At 43.4% G+C, this 27,751-nt stretch overlaps 3 protein-coding genes across 4 annotated transcripts in view; 2 read left to right on the forward strand and 1 right to left on the reverse strand.

Moving 5' to 3' along the window:
- LOC116840658 (dendritic arbor reduction protein 1-like) overlaps positions 1 to 14,794 on the forward strand; it is a 52,430-nt gene extending 37,636 nt beyond the window's left edge. The window contains exon 5 of the mRNA XM_032807644.1: positions 13,240 to 14,794. Within this exon, the coding sequence (XP_032663535.1) occupies positions 13,240 to 13,243 (4 nt within the window). The 3' untranslated portion in view covers positions 13,244 to 14,794. The remainder of the gene's footprint in view (positions 1 to 13,239) is intronic.
- Positions 1 to 27,751, forward strand: part of LOC116840694 (cAMP-specific 3',5'-cyclic phosphodiesterase) — a 474,033-nt gene that overhangs the window by 126,847 nt on the left and 319,435 nt on the right. The window lies entirely within an intron of this gene.
- Positions 15,485 to 18,908, reverse strand: LOC116840697 (ATP-dependent RNA helicase DBP2-like). Its single transcript, XM_032807773.1, has 2 exons — positions 18,744 to 18,908; positions 15,485 to 17,131 (listed from the first exon to the last, which is right to left on the reverse strand). The coding sequence occupies exons 1-2, from the start codon at positions 18,756 to 18,758 to the stop codon at positions 15,977 to 15,979; spliced, it is 1,170 nt and encodes a 389-aa protein (XP_032663664.1). The 5' UTR covers positions 18,759 to 18,908; the 3' UTR covers positions 15,485 to 15,976.

Here is a 27,751-nt window from a genome sequence, read left to right on the forward strand (position 1 = left end):
TGAGTTCGTTCGTTCGTTCGTTCGTTCGTTCGTTCGTTCGTTCGTTCGTTCGCTCGCTCGCTCGCTCGCTCGCTCGCTCGTATGTACGTTCGAGGCGATAGGGGAAGTTGGTCGCCATGGCTACCATGGAGGGGTTTCGACGGAGGAGTTTGGGGGATCGATGCCGCAGTAGCGTAGCATCAGGTGGCTTGGGGTTGCTCGGGTTTCCAACCCCTTCCGGCGGAGGCGTCCAACAAGTGGGGTAGGGTAGGGTAGGGTAGGGTGAGGTAGTTGGCGGCTCTGTTGGCGACCGACTGGATACATCACGCGTCGCGTATAGGTCGGGGATCCTTTTGAGTCTCCGTAGACCACTTCGGCCACGGTTGAACGTGCACTCGGCGTGCACCCGCGAATGACCGGGAACGTTGCGTTGACGTTTGTCAAGCTTCGCGGACATTCAGCAGACGCGTCTCTTCGGGATACGAGTGGACACCGCTCACGAGCTTCGTCGTTATTCCCGGGCGATCGAAAATTGCAGGATCTCTTCGTCGATGCAACTTCTGATCCCGACAAGCACGAATTCCCGTGGCATCAGACTTGCGTCGAACTGATAATGGTTTTAATTTAAACATGATACAGTTATGCGCGCGCGCGCGTGTGTGTGCGTGCGTGTATATGTGTGTGTGTGTGTGTGTGTGTGTGTGTGTGAGAGAGAGCTAATTTCAATAGCGGAGGGCATGTTTCACCCTTAGCTGCGATTGGTTTAGCGGAGTAACGGTGTGAATAGTAGTGGATGGCTCTTGATAATCGCCGAAGAGGAGGTTTAATTAAACTACGAGTCAGTCGTCCGACGCGATTAATGCCTGCGGAATTACGGGTCGTGCTTTCGAATTTAATTTACCACTCTCTCGACACCCTCTCGCATTACCACGGCCCGCTATAATTTTTTTCTCTGCCACGAGCTACCGAAGGAGCATTCTCGCGGATTACTGCAATAAGCTGATAATCCTGCGTAACTGTGTTGTTTAAAAATATAACATTGCACAGGAAAAAGTCCAAATATGGGAATAGATATATGGATCCATAATACGGTCTAGAGATACGGGTTACCAGTGCTTTGACTCTGAATGATGCTGAATTTTACTGAAAAGCATTCGAGTATTTCAAGGCGTAACATGTAACGAAACTTGTTTGCACGGTCATTTTTTAGCTGGTTTAGCAGCTATGTCTTTTTGTTTTTAGGCTCTAATATTTTACCTCGCCGGCCATGTTAAATTTGTGACGTCAGAAGTAAGCTGACGAAAGTTACGTGCCATTTCTGAATAAAGATAAATATGGACGAAAGAGCATTTGAGATTGTTTGAGCACTTTGAAACGCTTTTTTTCTCGTGAGTTTCAACATAACGTCGCGTCTTGATTTATTATACTTTTTTTTTGGAGGGTGTGTCCGACATATTTCTCTATTCTCTCAGGGTTGCGACGATGGCCAACTGGCGCCGACACCATTGCGTGTTCGCGTTTTTGCGTGCTGCAAGTTTTTGCTGCTTGCAAATAGCCACCGCAAGTGCGAGCAAGCCTCTCAATAATTTAATCTCGAAACTTTAATCTCGAAACTTTTCTTCGTCTGATTTCTCCGGGAAATACATCTCTGTCGCTGAGAACTTGATCGGTGAGTGGCCGGTATAGCCGCGATTCGGATATCATCCGTTACATTAACGGCGTGCTTCACGGCGTGCTTCACGGTGTGCCGTCTTCCACCGAAGCGAGAGGAGGCGTATAACGACCGTTCTAATTGTCACTCACAGCGCACCGTCAGGCATCTTCAAACGGGGAATAATCGGCGTCGTTGTTTTAAAGAAATCCGGCGCGCCTTGCTCTTTGGCCACCCCGGTAAATTTGACTCCTTGTTTTCTGTAATCGTGGAATTAATTCAACGACGAGAGACGAGAAGAGGCATAAAATTTCGACGAGGAGATAGACTCTCTCTCTCTCTCTCTCTCTCTCTCTCTCTCTCTCTCTCTCTCTTTCGGTGTCTCCTCCACCACCTGTTATATTCTCTTGGTGTCCCGGCTTTGTCGCCGCGCGGAATACGCACGCGTGGCAAAGAGGCAAGGGACGCGCCGCATATCCGTTAGTTGCGCCGCGCTTTTCCGGACGGAGGCAGGAAATATGAGGTTTCACGGCGATACTATCCCGCGGCCGCGTACTCGGAGATAAGAGCAAGATGAAGGAGGGCAAGATGAAGAAGTCCCGGGAGCAAGCCGGGGGAGAAAGAAGCGCGATGGAAGCTTTGTGAAGCGGTCGTGCTATTCAATCTACTTGAGCTCGGCGAAATTGGATAATAGCGCGTTCGTACGGCACCGAGTGTTCTTGCAGGCTCGCGACTCTGGACAGATCATTTGCCCGATGATATCCTTCTGGCGAGCGTAATTTCATCGCGATTACATTGCTTCGCGCACGCGCGCGCGTCATACTTTGGTGCACACTAAGGCGAAAATGGATTAACATTCGGACTGAAATGAATTAGTACTGCAGAAAGGATTTTGTCGTCGAAACGAAGATTTGGTATATTAATTTAGTTGGATATTATTCGGACTTTATTTCTATTAAGTCTGACGAAAAAGACTTTTGGTAATAACCATTAAGTCTGGATAACAGCTACCGAAGAAAGAATTTTGTTGTTGAAAAAAAAATTAATACACCAGAGCATAATTTGGCTCAAGTTGAATGTTTGGTGACTGCAACGGAAAAATTTCGTTGCCGCTCTGTGCGTTTCGCTTCCACGATATACCTGACGCAAGTAAAGAACGTGGCAGTGCGTCAACTAAATTGCATGCACCGAATATTTTAGTTTCAAATGCTAAAATAATTCTTTCACCGTAAATTTCACATCGAGGCGGTGTGTGCTTATGCGCATCTCGCGCGCGAGAGAGTGGCGGGATTTTAATTCCGAGTACTAATTAAAAATACGGTTAATTAAATTGAAAGAATGCCAGGTGCATCACATCGCAGACTTTTGCGTCTGTTTTTCGCTCTGTTTTTCACTGTGTTCAGCGGGCAGGATGCGAGAGATTTTGCACGGACATAAATCGCCGATTGTGCGAGCGAACATTCATCGGTCTCGCGCACATCCTCGCTCTTCCCCTATTCACACTCAAGACCGAGTGAAAATGAATTGTCCTATCGTAATTATCACGTATCTCTTCGCAGCGCATTTTTCTCAGTGTAAAAAACTGATAACGACGCGCGATCACTACCGAATTTCATATATTGAAGAAAAGTTTTGGTGATATCCATCACCTGCACTGGAAAAAGGATTTGGTTGACGAAATCGATTAAAATGAGATCAACTAAATGTTTGATAATTACAACCAAAAAATTTCATTGTCGCTATTTTGCCTTACCTTTTCTATAATATATTTACTTAATCATTAAGCAAAATAAAACAGCGACAATTAAATTTGTTAATTGCAATTACCAAACATTTCGTTGATCCCATTTTAACCAAACTGTGATTTTGATAATTAAATTATTTTTTCAGTGTGGATAATAGTTACTGCACTAAAAAGAGGATTTTATTGTTGAAACGAGAATTTGCTATACTAGACCATAATTTAGTTAAAGTGGAATCTACCAAATGTTTGATAATTGCAAGAAAAAAATTTTGTTGTCGCTCTATGTGTGTTTTGCTCTCTCAATAATATATGCACTTGTAATATGACATAAGTAAAGAATACGTAATGAATCTACCAAACCGTACGTATTCAATATTTTAATTCCAAATATAAAAAATGTTTTCAGTGCGGATGCTTTGGGGAAGCTTTTAATGAATGGCGGTGACTTTGTTGCTTGATGATGCTTTCCAACTAAAACGTGAGATACACTGAAATGATTCAGTAAATTTGAATGAATAATTTCTTTTCTTGGTGTGCAATAAGACATTCATCGTGAACATCAACCGCGTTAATAAAAGATGCACACATGCACATTGGTGTCAACACTTACGGGCTTATTAATATTATTAATAACTGTCGCGCGCGTAAATGAGACATGAGTCTGCGCGTCGCAGACGGATGAAAAGAAGTACTGCCGCGTGTTCCGCGTTCCGTAAATCCGCAGTGCAGTATGCACTCGTTTTGCGCGGGGAAGAAAGCCGCATCCACGCCGAGGCGCGTCCGCGAGACATTTTTCACGGGGGTAAACACGAAAGTGTAGCTATGAATAAATCCTCCCGCGGAAATAACAGTCGGTATGAAGTCACCGCGCTTCGAAACCGTTCCAAAAAGCGTGTGATTTATGGGCGCCGACTGAGCACACAGGACGACTCCTGTCAAGAGATATCAGTGTGCTAAATTATTATATATGTAAAAAAAAGAGAGAGAGAGAGAAGCAAATGCATTAAAGCCGCGCTCTCTGTCCTACGGCGAGTTTTATCGGGCGAGAAATCCTGTTATCTCGTCCGCGAGGTGTTTCTCTGGTTTTCCCCGTTTATCCGCGGCCACGCGCATTGTATTCGTGTGCGCTCGTGAATTCTTGATGCCTCGAAAGCGCACGACGTCGCGCTGAAAGGCAAGATCCGCCGCGAAATATGCAACGTATGCACGACGTGACGCGCGTCGAAATTAAAATCACTGTAAAGCCGGGCATTTCGTTGACACGCGGATACAGGATTTTTGCGTGAAATTTCATCAGCGGCTCGCTGAGCGCGCCGTTGCCCGTATAATGACTTGTTGTCCTTTCTGAGATCGTAAGAAGAGTTATGTAAATCCGCATCGGTCGACGTGCGTGAAAGCGCATAGGTGACACGAGGCAATCGCCATTCGTCGAAATGCGACACGGTTTTGGAATGTCCAAGCTCCCTGGTGGAAATGTGTGCAGTTTATGTAGACTGAGTTAGTGTCTAGTATTAACCCCCCGAGTCGAAATTTTACGACCTTACTTTCGAACTGAACTTTCTAACATCTGCATATTCTGAAGGCTTAGTGTATTTATCTTCAGTTTACGTAGCCAACAATGGGACTCGGTTTATAATTAGGAGAGATAGGGACTATACATTATCAGGCCAAACTTGTTCATTTTATGAGCAGCAGATTCGATCATTAAAAAATCGAATAGTTTTGTGTCTATTGTCTATTTCGTACAGCAGATGGATGCAGATTTGACGTATCTTGCGCGGTGCAGGAAAAGCGTTACATCTTGATTGGGATCCCAAGAATTTTATTCTTCACGTATCAGACAAAACAACTGTCCAGCGTTTTCTCAAGAGCGGCATTAAATTTCCGTCAGGGCAATTTCGTCTCGGTGCGCATTTCGGTGTTTTACACGTTTAGCACACGTGCTTCCGTCTTTTAATCGGTGCATTTATTGCGTGCAAAATGGCAGGTCTGCCGGAAGCTTCGCATATCGATTCTTTTTGTCACTTTGTGCGCGTACGACGGCGCGTATGAAGCTCGATGACCCCCGTCACGTCTACGACTTTGCTGTTCGCAGAGAGAGCTGCACTAGGATTTTCGCGTTGTAAATTTCGCGCAAGTGAGCAGGACTTGCATTGAGAGACTTTTCAAAGCTATTGACTCGATTCCGCGAGACGCGGACAACGCAGCGACGTTAGAAGTTTTCAATACGCTGTCGGTAAACTCGATCGCAAATCGCGAACAATCGCGTCGCCAACTTCTGCGTCACACGCGCGTGCATGCGAACGTATCCGTTGACGCATGTGTCATTGTTGGAATTGCTTTAAGTGAATGGTGCGCTTTGTTGACTCTCATCGGATAATACTGTCTCCTGGCGTGGGCGGAATGCAGCGTAACTTTAATTAAGTCGCGTCGTGTTGCACGATTGCGATGCAGTTTGACAGCACGCGCTGTCAACTTATTTATTGTCGTAAGAAGCACAGAGCAAACTATGTGGATGCGGATAACTACGACTCGGATAGTCGACGTCCGTTTCGCATTGAGATATCTACGATGCATTTATTGGATTCTTTAGGATCGTGTGTTCTCGAAGATTTTTAATTAATCTTCACACGAAAATGAAAGATTTCATTGCTGTAGCTAATCATAATTTACTGAAAATATATTTGTTGTTACAACTACACGGAGAAAATATAATTTTTCTCTCAGTACAAGAAAATTTCCAATTTCACTATGTTTCCATATGCGGAAAGATGTTTGACTGCTAAGAAAAGTGAAATCAGTTCTCTCTTTTTAAATAATAATTATCTCCAACAAAGAATATTTTCGTGAAACAGAGAAATAAATAGTTCGACTCTATATAGCAGACAAATAAAATCTCTGTTTTAATTTAATATTCTTGACTGAAATGTGCTAAGCTTACTAGAATTCGGGATGTATTTTATAAATGTATAAATTTAATGTTTATGCTAAATTTGTTAAAGATTTGTGGATATGTAAACTTATCAAAAACTGTAGGAACAAGTAACATTTACTTGAATGCAGTATGTATTTTTCTGTGTGCAGAGACAGACTGTCAGTGAGGTCTGTCTTGCCAAGGAACATGCACTGAGAGAAATAGTTTGGTGAATGACACTATATTCGTCTTATAAATATGATGAATTTATATGCGATATCTGGTTCACATATCCAATATTCTGATTACGATGCCTCAACGCATCTGGTAGTCAATACCGAGACATTTAGTTGTAGACATCTAGACAGTTTGGTAATTCTCTCTAGACGTGTGATACTGTTGACGCGATAGTTAATTGTTACTCGCTGCGACGTTTCCTTTTTCATCTACACTAATTTGTAAAGACATCGGTGCTATAAAAGAGTAGACGCTGAAACTGTCAGATATTTGGAAGAATGAAATTTCTTAAAATATGTCGACAAATTTAGAAATAAATATATGAAGATTATATACAGTAAGTATATGAAAATTATATATAATATTAGATTTTAGGTTAGGTAAGAAGTCTAATACTACTCCACAACTGTATTCATAACATTCACCAAATGAATTGTATGCTGTACCAGACGGTTTGGTAAACGTATTTAAGCATTACTTAGACAATGCGCTCACCAGATAGTTTGGTATCATTGACTAAATATCTTGTACACGATTATTTATCTACCATTTGGTAAACCTAAATAGAATTCTGGTTAATATCATCAGACATTTCTCTGAGTGTGGTGAGTTTTTAATAGCATATTTTTCAATTCCTAAAATATATAAGTAGCACGTGTGGAATGAAAAGTCAATTTCTCGTGAAATATCGATATTTAAAAAATTCTGTTAATTATTATTACGAAATTTTCTCCGCGTAAAAATCTATTGCTGATAACAAAAACTTTTGCTGCTGTTGCTGTTCAGTTAAACAGTTAATATATTTATTAGCAGCTATATTTTTAGTTACAGTGGCGTTACGCGTTACAACGAGACTTAGCTACCGCACGTCTTTGCTGCCACAACGAATTTTCTCCTTTTTCTGTGCAATGCTTCGACAGGAAGCAACTTCCCTCTCTACAGCCGGGAAATGTAAACGAGACTTGCTCGACGAAAGTTAATTTTCCGAAAATATGACGCTCAGTCTATCTATCTGTCTATTTACACCGCTACATTCGCGTGGAGTCGTGTGTGTTCCGCGTGTAGCCGGAGGAAGTTGAGTAATTAACGATGTGCTCGGTTTAATACGCGGAACTTTGGAAGTTATATCCTCGAATTGGCTCGAACTTTATATATCCCAGCTCGACGTCGGGATTGCACAGCCAGACGAGTTTCTTTGCGTATTTTTCCGCTTACCTCGCTCGTTCGTTCGCTCATTGACGGTGCATTACCCGGCCGCGCGCGAGAGAGATTGTAGAAGCGCTCTCGTGTTCGGAGGGAACGTCGGTAAACTCGATCGCAGAAAATAATAATCTCGCGCCGGCACAACGTGTGCATACAGCCGCGGCTGTGTGCGCACCATTGGCGATGCATACTTGCGCGAAAGGATGCCGCTCGTAGACGACACATCGATATTGACGAAGTTAACGTCCAGTCTCGCGCGCGATACCACGACCGCTTGTAGTAGCTCGAGGAAAGTAGTCTTTCGGAGTTCATCAGCCGTGGGTGATGGGACGTCTCCGTCATACACACACATACATACCATATACACATGGCGGCTGCTAGTTTGAACCCTTGGAGAATTTACGTATATTACACAGTATAGGACGGTGAGGCGACCAACCAATTATTGTCTGGACACATTTAGCGAGCGACAAATTGGGAGCTTATATATTTCGAGGGCAATAAATTCAAACAATGTTTTAATACCAAAATGAAGCTAGCGCAACAAATTTTAGTGTCACAGTTCTTATATTTGCTGCATACAGAGAGATTCTCAGTTATTGGTTATAACCTATTTCGTGAGAAACAAATTTGAGATTTGGATGTTTCAAGAGCAACAAATGAGCAACAAATTAGAAAAAAAGTTAACACAGAACAACACATTTTTTCTTTGGCAACTTTTCAGCAACAAATGAGCAACATATAAAAATATTGGAGGTGGTACTGCTGATTTTGTTCCGCTAACTTATAAGAATTACACATTTGTAGAATCCTAACGATTCCGAAACAGGCAATTCGCGAACTGTTGGCATGAGTCGCGCGGAGAAAGTCGCGAAAAGGAAGGTTGAGTATGGCGCGAAAGTTCGAAAGTCAAACACGGGATCCCTCTTAGGGCGAATTCATACCTTGACAGAAAAGCCGAAGACAGGAGGGCAGAAGCCAATCGAAACTCGCGCTGATGATCAGATAAGTCGACAGTCTCTATCTTTCTACCAGCGCGAGTTTCTACCTTTTTGTTTTCGGCTTTTCTGTCAAGATGTGAATTCGCTTTTAGATTGAGCGCGAAATTTTGTCGGTACTTTCAACGAGACATCCTAAGTTTCCACGTAATTTAGTATCTCTTCACGGTATTCTGCCGTACTCTCGCACGGCATATATGCGCGCTGTTACAAGCGGGGATAGAAGTGGGCCCCCTTCCGCCCTCTGCTTCCCTATATCCTCATCCACTTCTCCTGTCTTGATAAACGCGTATACACTACGCGTCGCTCTGTGACACATCATGCGATAAATTCATATCAGTCCCGCACGTTAACTAGACATTTAGGTAATCCTTCTGTGCCGATGGCGGCATATAGTTAGACACGATTGTTGTCAGTCGCTATGTGTCGCCTGAGACATCGGACGATCATCCGACCTGATTGGCTGACATTTCTACAGACGCATGTAATTGGTCTTATGAGCTCGAAGGAGAAGGATACATATTGAGCAATGTTCCTATTTACCTTTGCAAGCACTTTTATTGGGTAAAAGCACTTGTAATTCTGCATAACCAATACGATATAAACTTTGCAGAAAAATGTTAGTATTCTGTCGGTAACGTTTTCAGCCTTCCCTTAAGACGACACGAAATATGATGAGAAATGACTTGCTACGGTAATTGTTCGATCTGCTTTTTCAGCGATCATTAAACAGCAGATGTGTTTTAATAACCGAGGGACTTTTTTCACTTATTTACTCCCATATATCGGTCGAAGTACTCAACTTTCGCGAAGTGAGAGATCCTTATTTTCAATTGAACTCCCGATCGATAAATCGCCTTGCGCCGACATTCCAATTATTCGTTCATTATCTATAATTAACGTCACGATCCGATATTTGTATTACTTGGACTATCGATTCGACGAAATAAAAGTATTTGCGGCAGTGGTTATCGGTGTTCGAGAAATGAAAAACGTACCGCTTGCCTTTCTCCGGCTACCTCGTCGGACGATACAGGTAACATCTGTCGGTGAAGGGTCGCGAATCGTCCGCGCGTCTTTTCCGTCCAGAGCATTTTTCCTGGGGAATCGTCTCTCGCGAGAGGAAGATCGCCCGACACGACACTCGTTTAAATTACGACCGATGGCCCTGTCGGGACACGTCGTGCAATTGTCGCGGCTATCTCCCTGCGACTAAAGTGAAAATTATTATACACCGCGGTCGCTACACCCCCGTCGTATCAGCGGCATTGCGGCCGCGCAGCCTGCGATAATGCCGGACACGTCGACGCAGCGGCTCCTTGCTGACACTTTTGTTACTCCGTGGAAATTCCGTAATTTAAGTGACCCTCGGTGGCTTTACCGCCGGTTCGTTTTCAGCTTGTACACCGCAACAAGGAACGCTACGATAAGCCCGCTTGTAATTTCAGGAATGGATTTCGCGACATCTCGAGGTACTTCCGCACTGAGAAGAAGAATTCTGTTGTTAAAACGCAAATTTGGTACGCTGGTTTACAATTAAAATGGAATCAACCAAACGTTTGACGATTGCAACAAAAGCATTTCATTGCCGCTATTTTACTTTCTCGATCATACTGGGTTGGTCCATAAGTTCGTGCGGATTTTTGTCTAGTTGACATCAATACATGTTGGTATTAGGAGAATACACTGCAAATATAAGTACGTTATTTTTAAACGCATAAATGTGTAAAAAAAGAGATTCAACCAAAATAACACATTTGAGTTTGCAGTTCCTTATGTGAAATAAATTTTTTCTCCATGTAAAAATATGTGCATTAGTAGTGAATATGTAATTAATATCCATTGAGTAAATATTTCTTATTTTTGCGATATTTCTTCTCTTAGTATTGTTCAGACGAAAGGGCGCTCGCCCTTTGAAGATGTCGTTGCGAGCTAATTTTCGTAAGCGGTTGTTCACGCCGTAATTTGTTGAACTCAGTTACTCTCCCCTTCTCTCTTATGGTATTATCTGTGTAAATTATTGGCTTTTAATTTTTATATTATATTATGTAAGGTAAGCTTCTGAAGCGTTCTCTTTCAGGGAGCCACGCGGCGCGCTTTAATACGCTCGTAGTAGTACGCGTAATTACTTATTCGTAACGCAATTAACCGCTCGAGACGTTAAATTGCGAGGACTACTAATAGCTATGTAGAGAAAAAAATTTCAGTTCGCACAACTGAATGAACAACTCGTCAACGAGAAATAATATCTGTGATCGAAAACATTCAACTGCATTAAAATTAGGTTAAGATGACTGAGAGCAATTGGCTGAGTAGAAACCTTCTGAAATAACAAAGAAAATCATAAGTGCGCTAAAAACCAAAAAAGAATTGACGATCGGAAGTCGAATTGAAAAACAATCAAGCCCGTCAATAATGTTACCTTAAAACAGAAAAAGACAGAATGCGATATAAATAAATTCAAATAAAAAATCACATGTAATCTTACCAAGTTGATTATGAATAAAGAACATTCCGTACCAGAACGTCTTCAGAGACAAATCATGTCATGTCGAGTAAGCAATTGCTGATACGCTAAGCAGTTAGATTAAATATAAAGATATAAAAATCATGACGTATCAAATATACAAAATAAGGCGAAACACAACAAATTCAAACATTGGGAAGTCTCTGAATAACAACCAAGTAAATATTGCTTAATATAATTGTGTCTTTCTTTTTATTCAAACCAGTATTTTGGCGTTTTATAAAAAAACATTGTAGAAACCGATCAGTAAGATCAATTAATAAGTCGGTAAGAGAGCAAACTACACAAGACGTGATCAAATTTTTTGTTCACAATTCAAACATTCGACTGATCCCATTTTAACGAAATTTTCTTTCCGACAAGAGAAATCTTTTTCTCAGTGTACGGGAATCTTTCTGTTCGCACAACCGAGTTTTTCATCCCCAAGTAACAGAAAATTCAGTTATACTAATGGAGTTGCCGAACTGAGATTTCTTTTCCGTATGGTATCGGAATCGCGATAGGTTTTACGATCGACCTTGGACATAAAATTCTCGAAAGAAACTTGGGGACGCGCGAATGTGTTCTTCGGCGTCGCGTTTTCAACGCGATTCGACGCGAGTCCGATGAACGAGCGAGAATTAATTTGTCCTTTTCACTTAGAATCGAATTAAGAACTTTTCTCCGAGGAAGTTAAGGACGTTCTGAGGTCCTCGTGCAAACTTTCTCAAAGTCGAAAACGTATATAGGACTATAACTGCCGTGGGGAATGAGAGCGCGAATTTCTTTAGAACTTTCGATTACCACCAATGAGATTGTGCACTTTGATGTAACCTGGTATTCAATCTGCGTGATGTGTGGAAATGTTCACGTGAAATAGGCGACAAGCTTGTTATTAATTAATTTCTCGATTAATTATCGTGTTTAATTGACGATTAATAGGAGCTTAATATGAGATGGGTAGGAATTGACGTTTCGACATTTGGTTGATCTCATTTTACCCAAATTTTAGTTCCGTCAACTAAATCCTCTTTTCAATGTACGTTATCGATATTTTTTGGAGTTTGTGATCAACTCCCTTTAATTGAATGATTCCCTTTGATTCCTTTTGTTCACATCAATCGTCGACTGAGCGGTCTTTAATTGAATTTGTTGAAATCCATCGTTAATTGAATGTTTTTTTTATTAATTCTTTGTTCGGATCAATCGCCACATTTAGTTGAATCGAAACATATTTATTCAAATCGATTATTAAGTTGAGGTAAATTTTTACGACTCTTTGCTTGCGGGCATTCCAAAAGGAAAGGAGGAGCAGCCTAGCGGTATAACAACGACAATCGCCGACCAATAAATCCGACTGCTATACACCTACGGTCAATTAATTCGTTCGCGGTCGAAAATGAGTCCGACATGTTGTCATTTCCATGGCAACAATCGAGCCGGAGAGGACATCCTGAATTATTGCGGTGCGATTAATTAATCATTCACCAACGCGCGTGTTGCGTGCGAGACGATACGAGCGTCCCTGATCGGACCGAGGGTCTCTCTAAGCGTTGTATCTCGCGAGGGTCGAGAGCGGTGTTAGAAGACGTGGAGTGATCCCTCGGGATCAGTCCCGCACAAACACAGCGCGATAGGACATGATAGTATCGGGGCTCAAGTCCAAAGTGTGTCAGTAAGGATCTCACGGGGATATCAAAGACCCCTATGTTACTTTCGATGTTTCTGGACGTTTGTAATCTATCATCGCATTATTAAGTCTACAACGATTGAAGCGCGATCACAGCTGTGGGAGTGAAGATACGGACAGTCGCGTGAAGACCCGCAGTTGGAAAGTGACGCGCAACGCGGAACAAAAAGATCTGTCATCAGTGGATGAAGAAAAATTTTGTCACCTACTTTTCTTTCTTTTTTTTCCTGAGATTGAATTCGTCATGCGCACTTCCTGTAGCTTTTTCTGAGCGTCTATCGACCTAACAATAACGAACATTAATTTTTCTGTTTCAGGTGAGTCTGGACTTTATTCGAGTTATATACTCTATCGTTAGATAGAGCTGATCATCGCACCGTAAGTCGATACTTCTATTTCACTGTTACTGTTCGCTACGTAGAGCTGAGTTTCTCGAACGTTGAGTTTCACGACTGATAAGGCGAGCTTCTCCTTATCAACGGCATCACGTCGGTACGGCAGTTTGCCGGCCAATGCGCGATACCGACGGTCACACTTTCCTCTTCGTGATGTAGTGGCCGATGGTTACGCGAGGACTGCGTGTACCCACTGAAGTTCATTCGATTGATAACCTCTCGACACGCGGAACCGAGTTTTATCTACGATAAAATTAATGAGTGCGCCGGATGTGTTGACTAAAGACGAATTGATGGTTAGCGTTGTGAATAATGAAGCGAGTTTGCTCTCTCTCTCTCCCTCCCGACGACGGGAATCTTATCGAGAGCTTCGGCCGCTAATGTTCAATCTTATAAACGTTCAACGATTCAACGCCGTCCTGCTGTTACGAGATAAAAATGTTATCGAAGCAGCTTATCGGGCTTTATCGTTCGTGGCAAGAGTGGACACTTACTTTGCCAATATTAATTTTTAATCTTCGCTATTTGCACAAAGAGTTACTTGAACTGCCGTGTAAACACAGTGGGCGATGTGCTCGACAAATATCAACTTTACACGAATTTATGAAAAATTCGGTTATAGGGATGGAAAATATTCCTGCAGAAGATTCCTACTTAGCCAATTGCTCTCAGTTAACTCAACTGAATTTTAATGCAACTGAATGTTCAGACGAATATTTCTGGTCACGGTAAAGCATATTGATCTACAATGTGCTCTTTGCTTCCTGTTTCTTGTTCTCTATCCCCTTGTTCACAACCTTGCTTTAATCTTTAAGCCATAATAAATTGACCAGTTGATTATTTTAAAAATAATGTACTGTGGTTGGTCAATTTCTTACGGCTTAAGAATTAAAGCAAGTTTGTGGACAAGGGATATCCTTTTCTGACTTATGGCATAAAACGTAAATCAATGAGAGATGAAGAAAAAGAAACAGGAAACTAAGAGCACATGATAGATTAAGTTTAAAGCCTAATCTACTATTCGCTCTTTGCTTCCTATTTCTTGTTCTCTGTCTTTTTTGGCTTAAGCCTGATCTACAATATGCTCTTTGCGTTCTGTTTCTTGTCTTCTGTCTTTTTCTGGCTTAAAGTTTAAGGTTTGTTAGAAAGAGATAAAGAGTCAAAAAGAGAGTCAGAAAGAGATAAAGAGAAAGGAGCAGGAAGCAAAGAGCATATTGTAGATCAGGCTTTAAGGTTTGAGATAGAAAGAGACAAACCCAAAAAGAAACAGAGAGCAAAGAACATATCGTAGATTAAGCTTAAAGTCTCATCTACAATATGTTTTGCAATGTGATCTGCGATATGTTTTTTACTTTCTGCTATCTTTTCTCTCTCCAACTTACATCTTATGCCATAAACTGGGAAAAGATAGAAAACAAGAAATAAGAAGAAAAGAATACATTGTAGTTTAGGTCTTAAGCTTAATCTACAATTTGTTCTTTGCTTCTTGTTTCTTGTTTTCTGTCTTTTTCTAGCTTATTCTAACTTTAGACTTAAGATTTGAGTCAAAAAGAGATAAAGAGAAAGAAACCGAAAGCAAAGAACACATTGTAGATCGAGGTTGAAGATTTGAGTCAGAAAAAGTAAAAAAGAGAGAAATAGAAAGCAAAAAGCACATTGTAGATCGCGACTCGAGAGAGATGTTATTTTTCTTCCGCTTCCTATTTAGTTACACGACTGCGTAAATTTTCTTCCCGTGTAGAATTCTGCGCCAAATATGGCTGCGAGTTCGCCTGAAGCTGCTTTGACGAACGATAATTGCAAAAATAACTACGGGCTACGTAGTTTGACCGACAGCCGAGCAACTTTTTCGTCACCTCGCGCCGAAAAGCTTGGAAAAATCGATCCAAGCTTTTGTCCGCTCACAAAGCTTCGACTCGCGCCCGGCTTGGGAGCACCGTGTGACACGAAAGAAGCTTTTGTGACGTCAGCCCCCTCCCACACCTTGCAAGCCGCCGCGATAGCCAATTGCATCGATTTCATTGTACGTGCAGCGCTCGCGGAAGCACCTCCGCTTTAATACCCGTGCATCGCTAGGACTTTGGTTGCGCACTCGCGGTTCCCACTCGACATTGAATCCTTTCGTCCTGTTCCTCTGGCGCAAGAAAGTTTCATAGAGAGCATTCTCTTCTCACTTAACATTTTTCTTTTTTTATTCTTTTCTCTAATGTTACACAAAATATCTACCTAAGTTACGGGGCTGAGGTATATATTCTTTATCGATAAGAGCCGACTCGGGGTTTCGCTTGCTACAATGCAATGTACATATCGTTGACTTTCGATGCAACTTTGTCAAAAAGTTTTATGGAATATTACTCGATACGAAAGCACGAGGTAATGTCACGCGATGGAAAAATCGTAACGAATCAACAATTGCTCAAATGAGGAGGTTTGAGACTTTAAATCGCAACATATCGCTAATTCGCAATTATACGAAAATGAACCAGATTGTCGACGGGCGCAACGAAATGATGACTGCGTGGGGAGCTGTGTACGGTAAAAAAATATAAATTTATTTGGTAGCGTATACGACACGACTCATATTGTGTACGTTCAACCCGCGAAACACATTCGAGAAGCGCCCATTAGCGAAGCGTCCGATCGAATTGTCGGAAGATGTTCACCATTTCTTGATCGTCGGTGTTGGGTATACGTATCCGCTGTCGATGGACGCGCCGTGAGACAGCAGACCGGTGGATCCATAACCCACGCTGGACACGAGGCCGGTGGAGCCTAAAGTAGATCCTACGTGTTCCACGCCGGACAGCAGGCCGGTTGAACCCAAAGTAGATCCCACATGCTCCACGCCGGACACTAGACCAGCCGATCCGAAGCTGGAACCTACGTGATGTACGCCGTCGCTGAAGTCAGAGACGATACCGCTACTGACGCCGCTGGATCCGAGATCGACGTATTCATGACCAGATGAGATGCTGCCGATGGCTGGCACGGAAGACACGGCGACCGACGGCACGGACGATACGGCGACTGATGGCACGGAGATCGGCACATGCTTCGTCACGGACACCGGGACGGCGACAGGCTGTGGCACTGGGAATGGTACAGGTTGCGGTACGCGGATCTCAACGGGTTGCGGTACCGGCACGGGGTAAGGACGGTCGACCTTTACGGGTACATGGCGGGTGACGGGAACGGGCACCGGCTGTGGCACCGGCACGGCGTAGGGACGATCAACTTTGACGGGCACGGGCTGTGGGACGGGCACGTGCTTGGTCACTTGAACTGGGACGGGCTGCGGCACCGGGACCGGCACTTGGACCTCGCGGTGAACGGTGACGCCGGTGATGCGTTCGGTCTTGGCGTGCGCCAGGCTGCCGCTGTGCAGACTATGGCCGGTGACAATTCCGGAGCCTCCGATAGCGTAGCCGCTTCCGATGCCGTAGCCGCTTCCGATGCCGTAGCCGCTTCCGATGCCGTAGCCGCTTCCGATGCCATAGCCGCTTCCGATGCCGTAGCCGTTTCCGATGCCGTAGCCGCTTCCGATGCTATAGCCATTTCCGATGCCATAGCCGCTTCCGCTGCCATAGCCCAATCCGGAGGTATACGTGTGGCCGAGTCCGCTACCATAGGAGCCGTAGGTGAGACCCAGCTTGGTGCCGAGGCCGGTCCCGTATCCTGCGGCGTATCCCGACAGACCTATGCCATTCGTGTAGCTAGAGAGACCGGCGTCACCCAGCAGCAGGCTCCGCTTGTCCTTCGGATTGGACTTATCCTCTTTGGGAGCCGCCAGTACGGCTGTCGCCAGCAGAACAATCTACGCAGTCGGGAAAAGTAGAAACTCATTAGCATGTCACAATAAGCAGAGTAATTAGATTATTCGAGTTTGCGACCAGTCGAGTTCTCCACGTCGCTTGAGCAAACTTGGACGTGTTATTAAGAAGAGCTTCCCATTAAATGGAGAGATGGATGGATTTCAGCCTGCCGCGAAATCAAATCTTTTTTGCGCGCTGCATTAACTTTATCAATAAGTGGTTAGTGGTCAGAGATACCTCTGACAGATAGCCCACGAATAATTATTCACGAATAAAATTTATTTGATATCTCTATTGTGGCTCTTTTACACGTCAGCGTATGTATTTTTGCTCGTGAACGCGACGAACAAAGTGCTGATTATGTAATTTTTTCCTGAGAGCGAAAACGTAAAAAATGAGAAGTCTCACGTGAACTCGATAATTTTGGTAGTTATGCAACTTGAACAATAAAAATGTGAGAATTTTCGTGTGAAAAGAACCTTTCCACGTGTTCATGCTACACTGACAACAAGAAGTGGTTGAGTTAATGAGACTTTGCTTGAAAGAAGAAAGAACGAAGAAAATTCGTTCAAGCAGACGTTTGATCGATTGAACGACTATATAATTGTTGCAATGTGTTGTGTGTTAATCGATTATTTGGTCAGTGATTATATCAACTTAACTTATCGTTACATTAATGCGTAATTTCTCCGACAGATACAATTCTTGTTTGAAAGTGGCTGATCGCCAATTTTGTCGATCAAATTGCTTTTTCTTCTCATCGTAGGGGAAAAGATACATGACTGATATCCTGGATAGCTTCATTCAAGATGAAGCGACGCGATAGAACGGTAATAGCACACTGAAGGGAAAAGTTTGGCAGAATACCAGTAGCCGCAGCAAATGGTTTGTTGATATGGGACGGCGAATGATACCGTAGTGGGGACAAAGGATTTCTTGCTTTCAATTTGCTGTTCCAAACAGAACTTCTGTAATGGAGACACAACTGACCCAATCTAAATAGACGCGAACAAATAAAATTTGTATCTTATAGGCAATAAATATGTGTTTGTCAAGATGATAAACGATGAGAAGTGGTGACTTGCAACGATAAAGCAAAAGTATCAATTCCCGGTACCTAATCCTGGATATTTTCATTGTTTTGGTCTTCGAATACGAATATTTAAACTTTTAAAACATGGAATATATATATATATATATATATATATATATATATATATGTGTGTGTGTGTGTGTGTGTGTGTGTATTTTCTGTTAAAAGTTTATTTATATTTAAATACTAAAACAACAATAATGTCCAAGACCGAATACATGTCCGAGCATTGGTGTGCTTTTACCCTAACTACTCGATGTATTTCCCTAACGATCATCAAACAGCAAACGTGCTTTTGTTCTGCCGAGGAATTTTTCTCAATGAAGGTACCAAAGGGGCAAGTCTTAACCGATCTTAAGTCTTCTTTGTTTTCAAAGAACTTCTGCACTAGTGTATGCCAGTTAGAGTGAGAGGGAGTGCGCTGATTTCACTCTAACTTATTACACCAGTGCGGAAGTTGGTCGAGAACGAAGAGAGACCTCTTGCAACCGAGCGACAGTGTGATACCCGGCGACACTTACCGCGAAGCTCCTCATGATTGGCCTTGTCTCGTGGTAGTTTCGGATCGAATGTGCTATCGGACCGGCCGGCCGGCGTTTTTATACGCAATGTCCAGTTCGCGATTACTTTCACTGAAACGGCGAAGAACACGCCCTGCTCCGCGATCCGGCCGATTATTCTGCTGCAGTCGGATGATCAGTCGGTTGGTCGGTCGGTCGGTCGGTCGGTCGGTCGGTCGGTCGGTCGGTCGGTGGTTGGTCCATCCGATCCTCTCGTGACGTAACAGCAAAAGTCGTCGCCTTGCTCCCGAAACGGGTCCGATTCCGCATTATTACGCCGTTACGTGTGTAATTGTCTACACGGGTCGCGGCGGTCTCCTCGTCGTTTCTTTTTGCAAAGGGCCAACTTTTACTTGGCCGGCGCGAGACTTCGCGGTCGGCCACAGAGCCGCGGCCCGACGATCGATCTGCGCGATAACTCGCATCGTTAAGACGAGTAAAGGGGAAGCGGACGATATTTTTTTCTGATCGCACGGTAATTACGTAATGCCGCGTGGCCGCAAAGATTTCTGCTGCCGCGCCGTGGAGCAACATGGGTATCTGTCTTCACCGGGAAGTCCCGGGCGCGGGACGCATTATTGCGCGAACTCGAGGTGCTCGCAGACGTGAGACAGACGTCTTTATTCATTACTTCATGTACTGCTTGCAGACAGCTCGGAACGTTGTATACAATTGCGTAACGTCCGCCTAAGAGTCGTGATTGAACGGTCAGACGACTCAATCCGAGCTAGTCGATTGGACGCAAGGTCTGATCTTTGCGGAAGGATCCTTGCTGAAAATCGTTCGAGTCGACGTTGTCACGTGTGTGTGAATGGAAAAGTGTCTGAAAAAGTGCTTGGTCCGAATGCAGAGGTTGCGCGAATTTGGTCAAACTTTTATTATCGTATCTCAGAGCTTTCCTTTATTAGTTTGAGTGCGACAGCATAGAGAGCGATCTGTGTGTCGATTAGTCCCATTCTACAATGTTTTAAGCCCTGAGCCTTATACTTTAGAGAGATTACGTTGGTTCTAAACTTCAAGTTCTAAGCTTTAAAAGATAGGAGTTGGCCAACTCGCTTAAGAGACTTAGAGATTAGGACTTGTGGCAGCGCGAAAAACGCTTAAGGCCGGAAATATATCACAATTTAAAGTTTAAAGGCTTAGAACTTAAAACACACTATTAAAACACCTATTGTAGAATAGAACTTAGTCTTCGTTTAATAGTACGCCAAAGCGATAGCTTCTGCGTTTGGTCATATCAGCAAAGTCTGAAAGTCAGTTTCATCGATTCTCGTATCTTCTGACATGACTTTGCTGTAATCTGAAGGATTCTCAACACCGTTGATGAGACTTGGGTCTACCACTTTATCCCAAAAGCAAGAGAACCGTCACAACAATGAACACACTCGCGGCGTTCACTCTGGGACACTGTGTTTACCAAAGATTAATCGACAGATCGCTCTATAATGTCATACATAATCTAATGAAGTAAGACTCCATAACACGGTAATAAAGGTCTAGTCAAACTTGCGATGTCTTCTAGTATTAGGCAATATACCCTTCTTGTATGGCCCTCGTACATATATTTCGGCAGCTCGCTGTTTCTATGTGGCAACTCAGGTGCGATTAGCATATCATCAGCGCTTCTTCCTATCAGACGCATACCTCCGCCAAAAAATTGCCATTTACATATGTTGTGATCACACGTACAAATCCGGCATGTTATCCATTTTAATAGCGATCATTCGATTGGCTCGTGTCTGGCGGAATATAAATTACTTAATTCCTGCAATTAAAACAGAAACTCGAGGGCACCGCGTCGACTCGCCCCTCCTCCCTCTCCCTCCCCCTCTCTCCTCATGTCGTACTAATATGAACGACACCGTGTTTCGCGAGCATTCATCACTCGCCATCGACAACATCCTTCACGACCACCACCACCACCATCGAAAATATCGTTATATAACTCCCCAGCATAGGCGGGGAAAAAGATCGAACTTCCCTGCGTAATGGAGAAAAGATACCAGCGACGCTAGATTTCATTCTTTATTTATTTATTTATCTTTTTCTATCATAATTTTAGAGTTAACAGTCGCTCGCATTCGCGAGTCGTTTAATTTTCGGCGAAAAACTGAGAAGTGATGTGATTCATTGCCACTTATACTATTTATATATATACTTTATTTATTACTATTTTGCAGATTCGTCGCGAAACATGTTTCTCGAAGTCATTCGCGCTAGCAAATGTTCATTGCGTCGCGGTCACGATTCGACGCGAACGGCGCGCGCGTTTCGCTCTCGTAACGCCTCGTAAATTTCCTCCACCCGCCCTCCGTTCCACTCCTCCTCCATCTCCTCCCGTGTCGCGAAATAATTCGCGACGAAGTTTCATAACTCGCAGCGGGTTTTCATCCTCGAGGATATCACCGCGACGTGCGTGAAGACGCTCCACCGATCGCTGCATCGAATTTCGTATAGGTGCTTCACGATCGCGAAGATGCGTTTTATCTGAAGCACGGAGGTTCGCAACGCGACTGTGCGTCACATAATGTGAGATTTTGTGATGTTATTCCTGGCCGACATTGTAGAGCATGTTTTAAACGAAAATTCGCAACATTTCAATTAAAATAGATGAGTTTATTTGTTGTCTATAAGCTTCTGTGGTAAAAATCCTACATCCATAATTCTACAATTTGACATTGTTAGGTAAAGAGGGCGATCGTTTGACTTTGGGACTCTCGACAAAATATAAGGAACTTTTTTGACGATTAAAGCTTACGTCGATTCCGGATATGTAACTCTCTGATCTGAGCCTCTTATCGTTCTCGAGAAGAATGATTTGTATAAATTCCAATTTCAACAGATTTTTACAAGATCGATAGGTATTGAGTAAAATTTTCCTCAAAAAGAACATTTTGGATTGCGACCTAAGTAAAGATATACAATATACTAAATAAAGACTCCAGCAAAATTTGGTTTATCCAGGTTTTGCTCAGACGCTGCATGTCGTGCAGCTTGCCACGCTGCGCGAGACGACACGAGACGGAAATATTTGGTGCTCGCGTGTTTTGCTCGTGCGCGGAATTCCGCAGCGGGAGACAATTAAGACTCTCGAGAGCTGTCCGACGAAATTACACCGGTTTCTTCTCGTTTCTTCTCTATTTTCTATTTATTTATTTTTTCTTTCTCTCTTTCTTTCTCTGTCTTGTTCGAGACTGCGTACAGACGACGAACCGGAAAATGTCTATTTAGGGATCGTTCACCGACGTCATCGAGATGGAATACCGGTTCATCGCGTCGGCAACGGGCTTGTCTCGATTCGCCGAAAGCGAAACGTGTCTGTCGACAACTGCCTCCGAGTATAGGCAGTTGACGCGGGCACAACTCAGTAGATGAATTTTCGTTCTCGATTATTAAAACTCTTATAATGCCCCGAACGGCATACTAATGAGTCCTCCCTGCTAAGCCCACGCCTCCATCTACATATGAAGCGTGCGTGGCAGTTTTAGCAAAGAATTAATCAGCGCATCATTTGTATTGCAAATCGGCCGACCAGGATGCGGCTAACGCTCGTGAAATTTTATTCCGCGATTTTCGTGCATCTCGCACATGCATATATACATGTTCTCTGGTCTTCACCGTGAGCTCCACCTGCGGACACGCTTCTGCGCGGAGACGCGAGGAAGAAGAGGGAAAATTACTAGGAAAAACGCCAGGACGATAAAAGGGGCGCGCCGTTCCCCTCTCAGGCGACCCACCCTCTGATTTCCTGCGGGAATCCAGGCGAGTTTTACGACGCCGATCGTTGACGGCTCAATCGATCTCGTCCGTTTAGTGGAGATCACCGACTCCCATTCCATCCCCTTGTTATCTGAGCGCTCGTTATCTGAAAGTATCCGGAAGCATCCGCGATGCTTTCGATCGAGCAACTTCCGGCAGCTCATTCCGGCGGGAATTATATTCCCAGCGCGAAGCGTCGTCTCGGACAATATTATTTCGATTTATTAGTGCTGATTAGTGATAGAATTTTACACCGAGAAAAATTATCAGATAAAAAATTAGCAAACGGATATTTCCGATTAAAATACCAATGAATTTTAATATCCGATCAGGATATTCGATTAAATCGGATACTTCTGATACTTTTGATCATAACGGCATTTCATCAGATAAACTGATCAATAAATTATGAACTGGTATTTCTTATCGGATGTTTCCCGATCGGATACAAAAATTCACCGGTATTTTGATCGGAAATATCCGTTTGTTAATTTCTTATCGAATAATTTCTCTCAGTGTATTACTATTGTAACGAAAATTGCAGTACGAATGTAGCAACCCCGGTAGAAATTTCATGCAGGTTTTGAACAATTATATTAACTTTTGTCTATATTAACTGACGAGCAAAACGATTAGGATCCCAATTAAGATATAACGTTTTCAGTTATTGCGCACAAAAACACGCAAAATCCGAAACATTTACTGAACGAAAACTGGACAATAAATAGACAGCTAACTAAACAAACTAAAAAAACTGTCCAATCAATTAATATTAAAAAAGTAATTTTATTACTCATGAAATGGACAGTTTTACCCTGAAACTGAAATGGACAAAAGTCTATTTCCTGCACAGATTTGATACAATTAATCAGAATGCAGTAATACGAGACAGTGGTTGAACGCTTAGGAAAACTGCGTAGATTTTTACTACGGAAGTCAATTCAGATATAATTCATTGATATTTATTTGTACTTGGAACTTTTAAAGATATGTCCATAGCCTGTTTTAAAGTGTAAAACGTTACAATACTTATGCAGTATTCATAGATTATAATACTTGTACAATATTCATGGATTCGGAACTTGGCGCTACTTATCGTTGGCTTTCTCACTACAAGCGCCCAGCAGATGACGCGTGTTATTTTATCTTGTCATTCTTTTTAGTCGAATCCACGACACATAAAGTCAAAAACAGGCTACAACGAGTGTTGCATGCTACGTTCAAATCGGTCACGATAATGAAATACATGCTCTTGTAAGCCGGGAGGGTACGTTTCGTTGACCAATCTCCATTTACATAATGACGCTCGGACATTAGCGAAAGCCTACCGAACGATATTATGCAATAATATATTGTTAAATTTACGGATGTCACGCTTAGCTCTCGATACGATCTCGGCCGTGTATCTCCGGATTTTTTCGGAAGAGCTCTTTCTTTTTCCCTGTCGAGATTGCTCGTTGATTTACCGTAGTCCATAGCCTGATGTTTTTATCATTCTTAAAATATCACGTCTGTGAAGAGTTCAAAATATATACACTTCTGCTTATTTCGTGTCGTTTATCTTGTCTCCTCCGTCGCAGTTCATCGCGCGCCGAAAACCGTAGCGATTCTCCGGGAATTCCCCGAAAATGCCGACGATAATACCCGTCTCTAATGAGCGGTTCTTTTGAGCCGGTGTTATCCCGCATCGACGATCGCTTTAATTGCCAATCATATTCCCCCTCCCCTCCCTCCTTCCCCCCTTTCCCTTTACTCGCGCTCTCCATATGTTCGACAGGCCACACGGTTGATACACCGGTACTTTGGAATAATGCGTTTTTCACGCGCGGACTGGCAAATCGTCGCTCATTTCGCGGCACAAAGTGATCGTCAGCCCTCCACGTTTAATCGACAAATACAAACATATTCGCGACACTTTCGACCCGTCGTGCTTCATTGCACTTCGTGCTCATTCCGATTGTGTTGTTATGCGCACTTCAAAACGCCTCTTGACGCCAGTACGACGCCGGTACAGACAAATATTTTGCTCCTCGCTTAACAATAGCTGAAAAAACACACACAAACACACTGATACTTCAACCTCAGCCCCTTTGATCAAATAAAAAATTAGATACCCGCTGTTCACTCGGTTCCGAAACGCGTGCGGATTGCTGCGCGTACATTACAGCAAATGCGACGTCGATTGACATCGATTGACATCGCAGGAGGACGAGAAGACGAAGAGAGCGGTAGAGGGGGCTACTAAATCGGCCGTATTAAAGGTCGTAGTGTGTACACGCGGCTAGTTTTGCGTCGGCCAATTGTGCGGAATCATGGGCGCGCGACGACAATAGACAAAGCTCATGAATATGAAAATTTGTCGCCTTGCTAGCCGCTTTGATTAACAATCGCGATAGGACAAGTCTCGGTAATAGACAGTATTACTATTGCACGTTGTAACGTCCAAGCACCCAGGGGCTGTAAAAAAATTGATGTCGACCCCCCCTGGGGCTTATTTGTATTATTTGCACCGGATGAGAAGGGGCAACGGTGAAAACGGGCATACATGGACAGCAGATCTTAAAGGATAGCAACCTTTGACTTTGAAAGCCTGACAGCTGTACCATTTGGTACAGTAACATTGTTTCTCTCTGTAGTCGCCGTGCGCTTGGAATCGCTTCCGAACGACATCTCTGAGCGTTATCTAGGGAGAGGAGAGTGTCGTGAGTGTGGAGCGTCAGGTAGCCCAATGGTTTAGAGCAGTCGCCCGGCAAGCGAAAGACCCGAGTCCGGCCTAGCAAAACCGTGCTCTCGATGTTTTTCTCTCTCTGGAACGAAAAGATCTCGAATGCACGGCGTCCCGTCGCCACTTAGTATGCCCTCCTCCTTCTATGGAAATTCGAATGCTGCACTATCTTCTTTCCCTCTTTCTCCCCCTCTCTCTTTCTAAAATGTTCTTGTAATTTTTTAATCATTTTTGTAATGACTTATTATAATTAATCAGGATTTTGCTGCTCTCAAGAAGAACCCTCCGAAAGCGCATTAAAATCTCTATCTCTCCCTCTCTCCCTCCCTCCTTCTCTCTCTCTCTCTCTCTCTCTCTCTCTCTCTGTTTCTTTCACTCTCTCTATCTCTCCATCTCGCTCTCTCTCCCTCCCTCTCTCTTTCTCCCTCTTCGTTGCTCACTATGTCCCTCGCGCGCAGTCTCGATGAATAATCCGTCCGCGATCGATTTTCCTAACGTGGAAAATGGAGGTTCCTAAATATCGCTGGAGGGCTATAGTCGTATTCCCTATCGCGTTTTCGATCGCGCGGTAGATCGAGCGCGCGCCGAGTGAATCGCGCGCGGATATCGTAATACACAGAGGACGGACGGCAGGTATACGGAGCTGTTCCAAGTCATTGCCGTCTCGTTTTCTAATCTTCTAATTTTTTAATATATGCAGATGCAAATGGTGACTCTTTTCTCAACTCGTCTTTGGATAACTCCAATTAGAGAAGTGTCCCAATCGTCTGCGCCTTGTGTTACAACATCACCGAATGACTTTGCGCGCATTTATAATATGTTGTCTCCCGATAAAATGTCGGAGACCTTTCGCGCGAATTTATTTTCTATACCGTACTCCTGCACGGAATCCCATACGCCCATCGGGCGTGCGCGCGCGATCGTCGTAAGACTTGTCGACGTTTGCGTTACGATGAAGAGAAATCCCGACGAAGAAAGGTCAGGGGATCGACGAATGCGTCCTTGGGGAAAATAGGAGGCGGAAAAGTGCCGTCTCTGGCAGGGAGGATCGACGATTCTGCCGGTTTGTGTAGCGAGTTGCGCGATTACGGCCAGCGACTTTCGGTTCTGATCGCGCTTGAAAAATATGAAGAAAGCAGTGAGAGAAATATATATCTTTCGCGATATGTCGCGCAATTTCACGTTATGTCTAAAAAATCCGAGGACAATTAAATATGTTATCGCGCTTCCTCTTTAAAAGCAAATTCGACCGGGCTAAAAGAGAAAGAGGAAGAGCAACGGGTTGATCTCCGCGCCAGCCAGGATTTTTTGCGCTCTGCTGAGCCCAAAGTGACATACGGCAGTGTACTATGTCATGCGAGAGAAAGGGATTGCGGGATCAAATGCAATGCAAAATGCGGCGGGTTCTTTTCGGCGCGAGGAGTATCATCGATCGATATCGAGTACTAGCCGCTCGTAGAAAAATGCCCACATACAGAGAAAAAAGTTTGGTTGAAGTAACATGGCAGCAAACCGACCTTTTGGTCCAAGAAAACAGGATTCCTGATTTTTATGAATTTCATTTAATTCTAAGAATTAGAAATTCTGTTTTTTTAACAAAAGGTACTTGATTCGTGTTCTATGCCACATTTATTCCACCAATCTTTTTCCTCCATATGCAGAAAGAAATACTCGGAAATTTATTTATGATATAAAAGTTTATTTCACAGAAATAAACTTTATTTCACAAAAGTAAACTTTATATCTTATAAATAAATTTTCAAATTTTTTTTCTCAGTGTAAGAAACTTTGTTTTCTTCAATCGAAACGCGTTTGGTTTGTTCATCTCGTCATGTCAGTTTCAATTTTTTTTCTCCGTGTGTAGAATTGAATTTGATTCATAACAATTGCAGAAATTTTTGTTTCCTTTAATCAAAAGATGTTTGGTTCTTTCCTTATCAGTTTATTTTATTAAACCTTTCTCCTGCTGTACGACAGATTCGGGATTCGCAACGATCATGGTGGCGCCCAACTTCGGATGCGCCGTTCGGAAGGAGTGAATCGTCGTGTCGCGCGAGCGAGAAACGGAATATTTACAGGTCTGACGGCGTGTGTCGTAATACGTCCGTCAGGAACAACCGCCGATTCCGCAAACAGCGAACACGCTACACGAAAACGCATATGTGTGTGCGTGCGTGCGTGCGTGCGTGCGTGCGTGCGTGCGTGCGTGCGTGCGTGCGTGCGTGCGTGCGTGCGTGCGTGCGTGCGTGCGTGCGTGCGTGCGCGCGCGCGCGCGCGTGTGTGTATATACAAAGTTATGAAAGAGTTGCGGAACTTGTTTCTGCGAAAAATCCGCAGCACATCCCGCGCGACTGCGAAAGATCTCGCGCGAACGTATCGAAATCGGCGGAATACATTACGCGAGTATAACCTTGACTTCAGCTACATTATAAATTATCTAATCTTCAACATGTGGTTTTATTCATCAATCGACTGCTATGCGCCT

This window comes from Odontomachus brunneus, unplaced genomic scaffold (genome assembly GCF_010583005.1).
Source record: "Odontomachus brunneus isolate Ranch 3 - 2012 unplaced genomic scaffold, Obru_v1 Obru_scaffold_011, whole genome shotgun sequence".
Taxonomy (NCBI): domain Eukaryota; kingdom Metazoa; phylum Arthropoda; class Insecta; order Hymenoptera; family Formicidae; genus Odontomachus; species Odontomachus brunneus.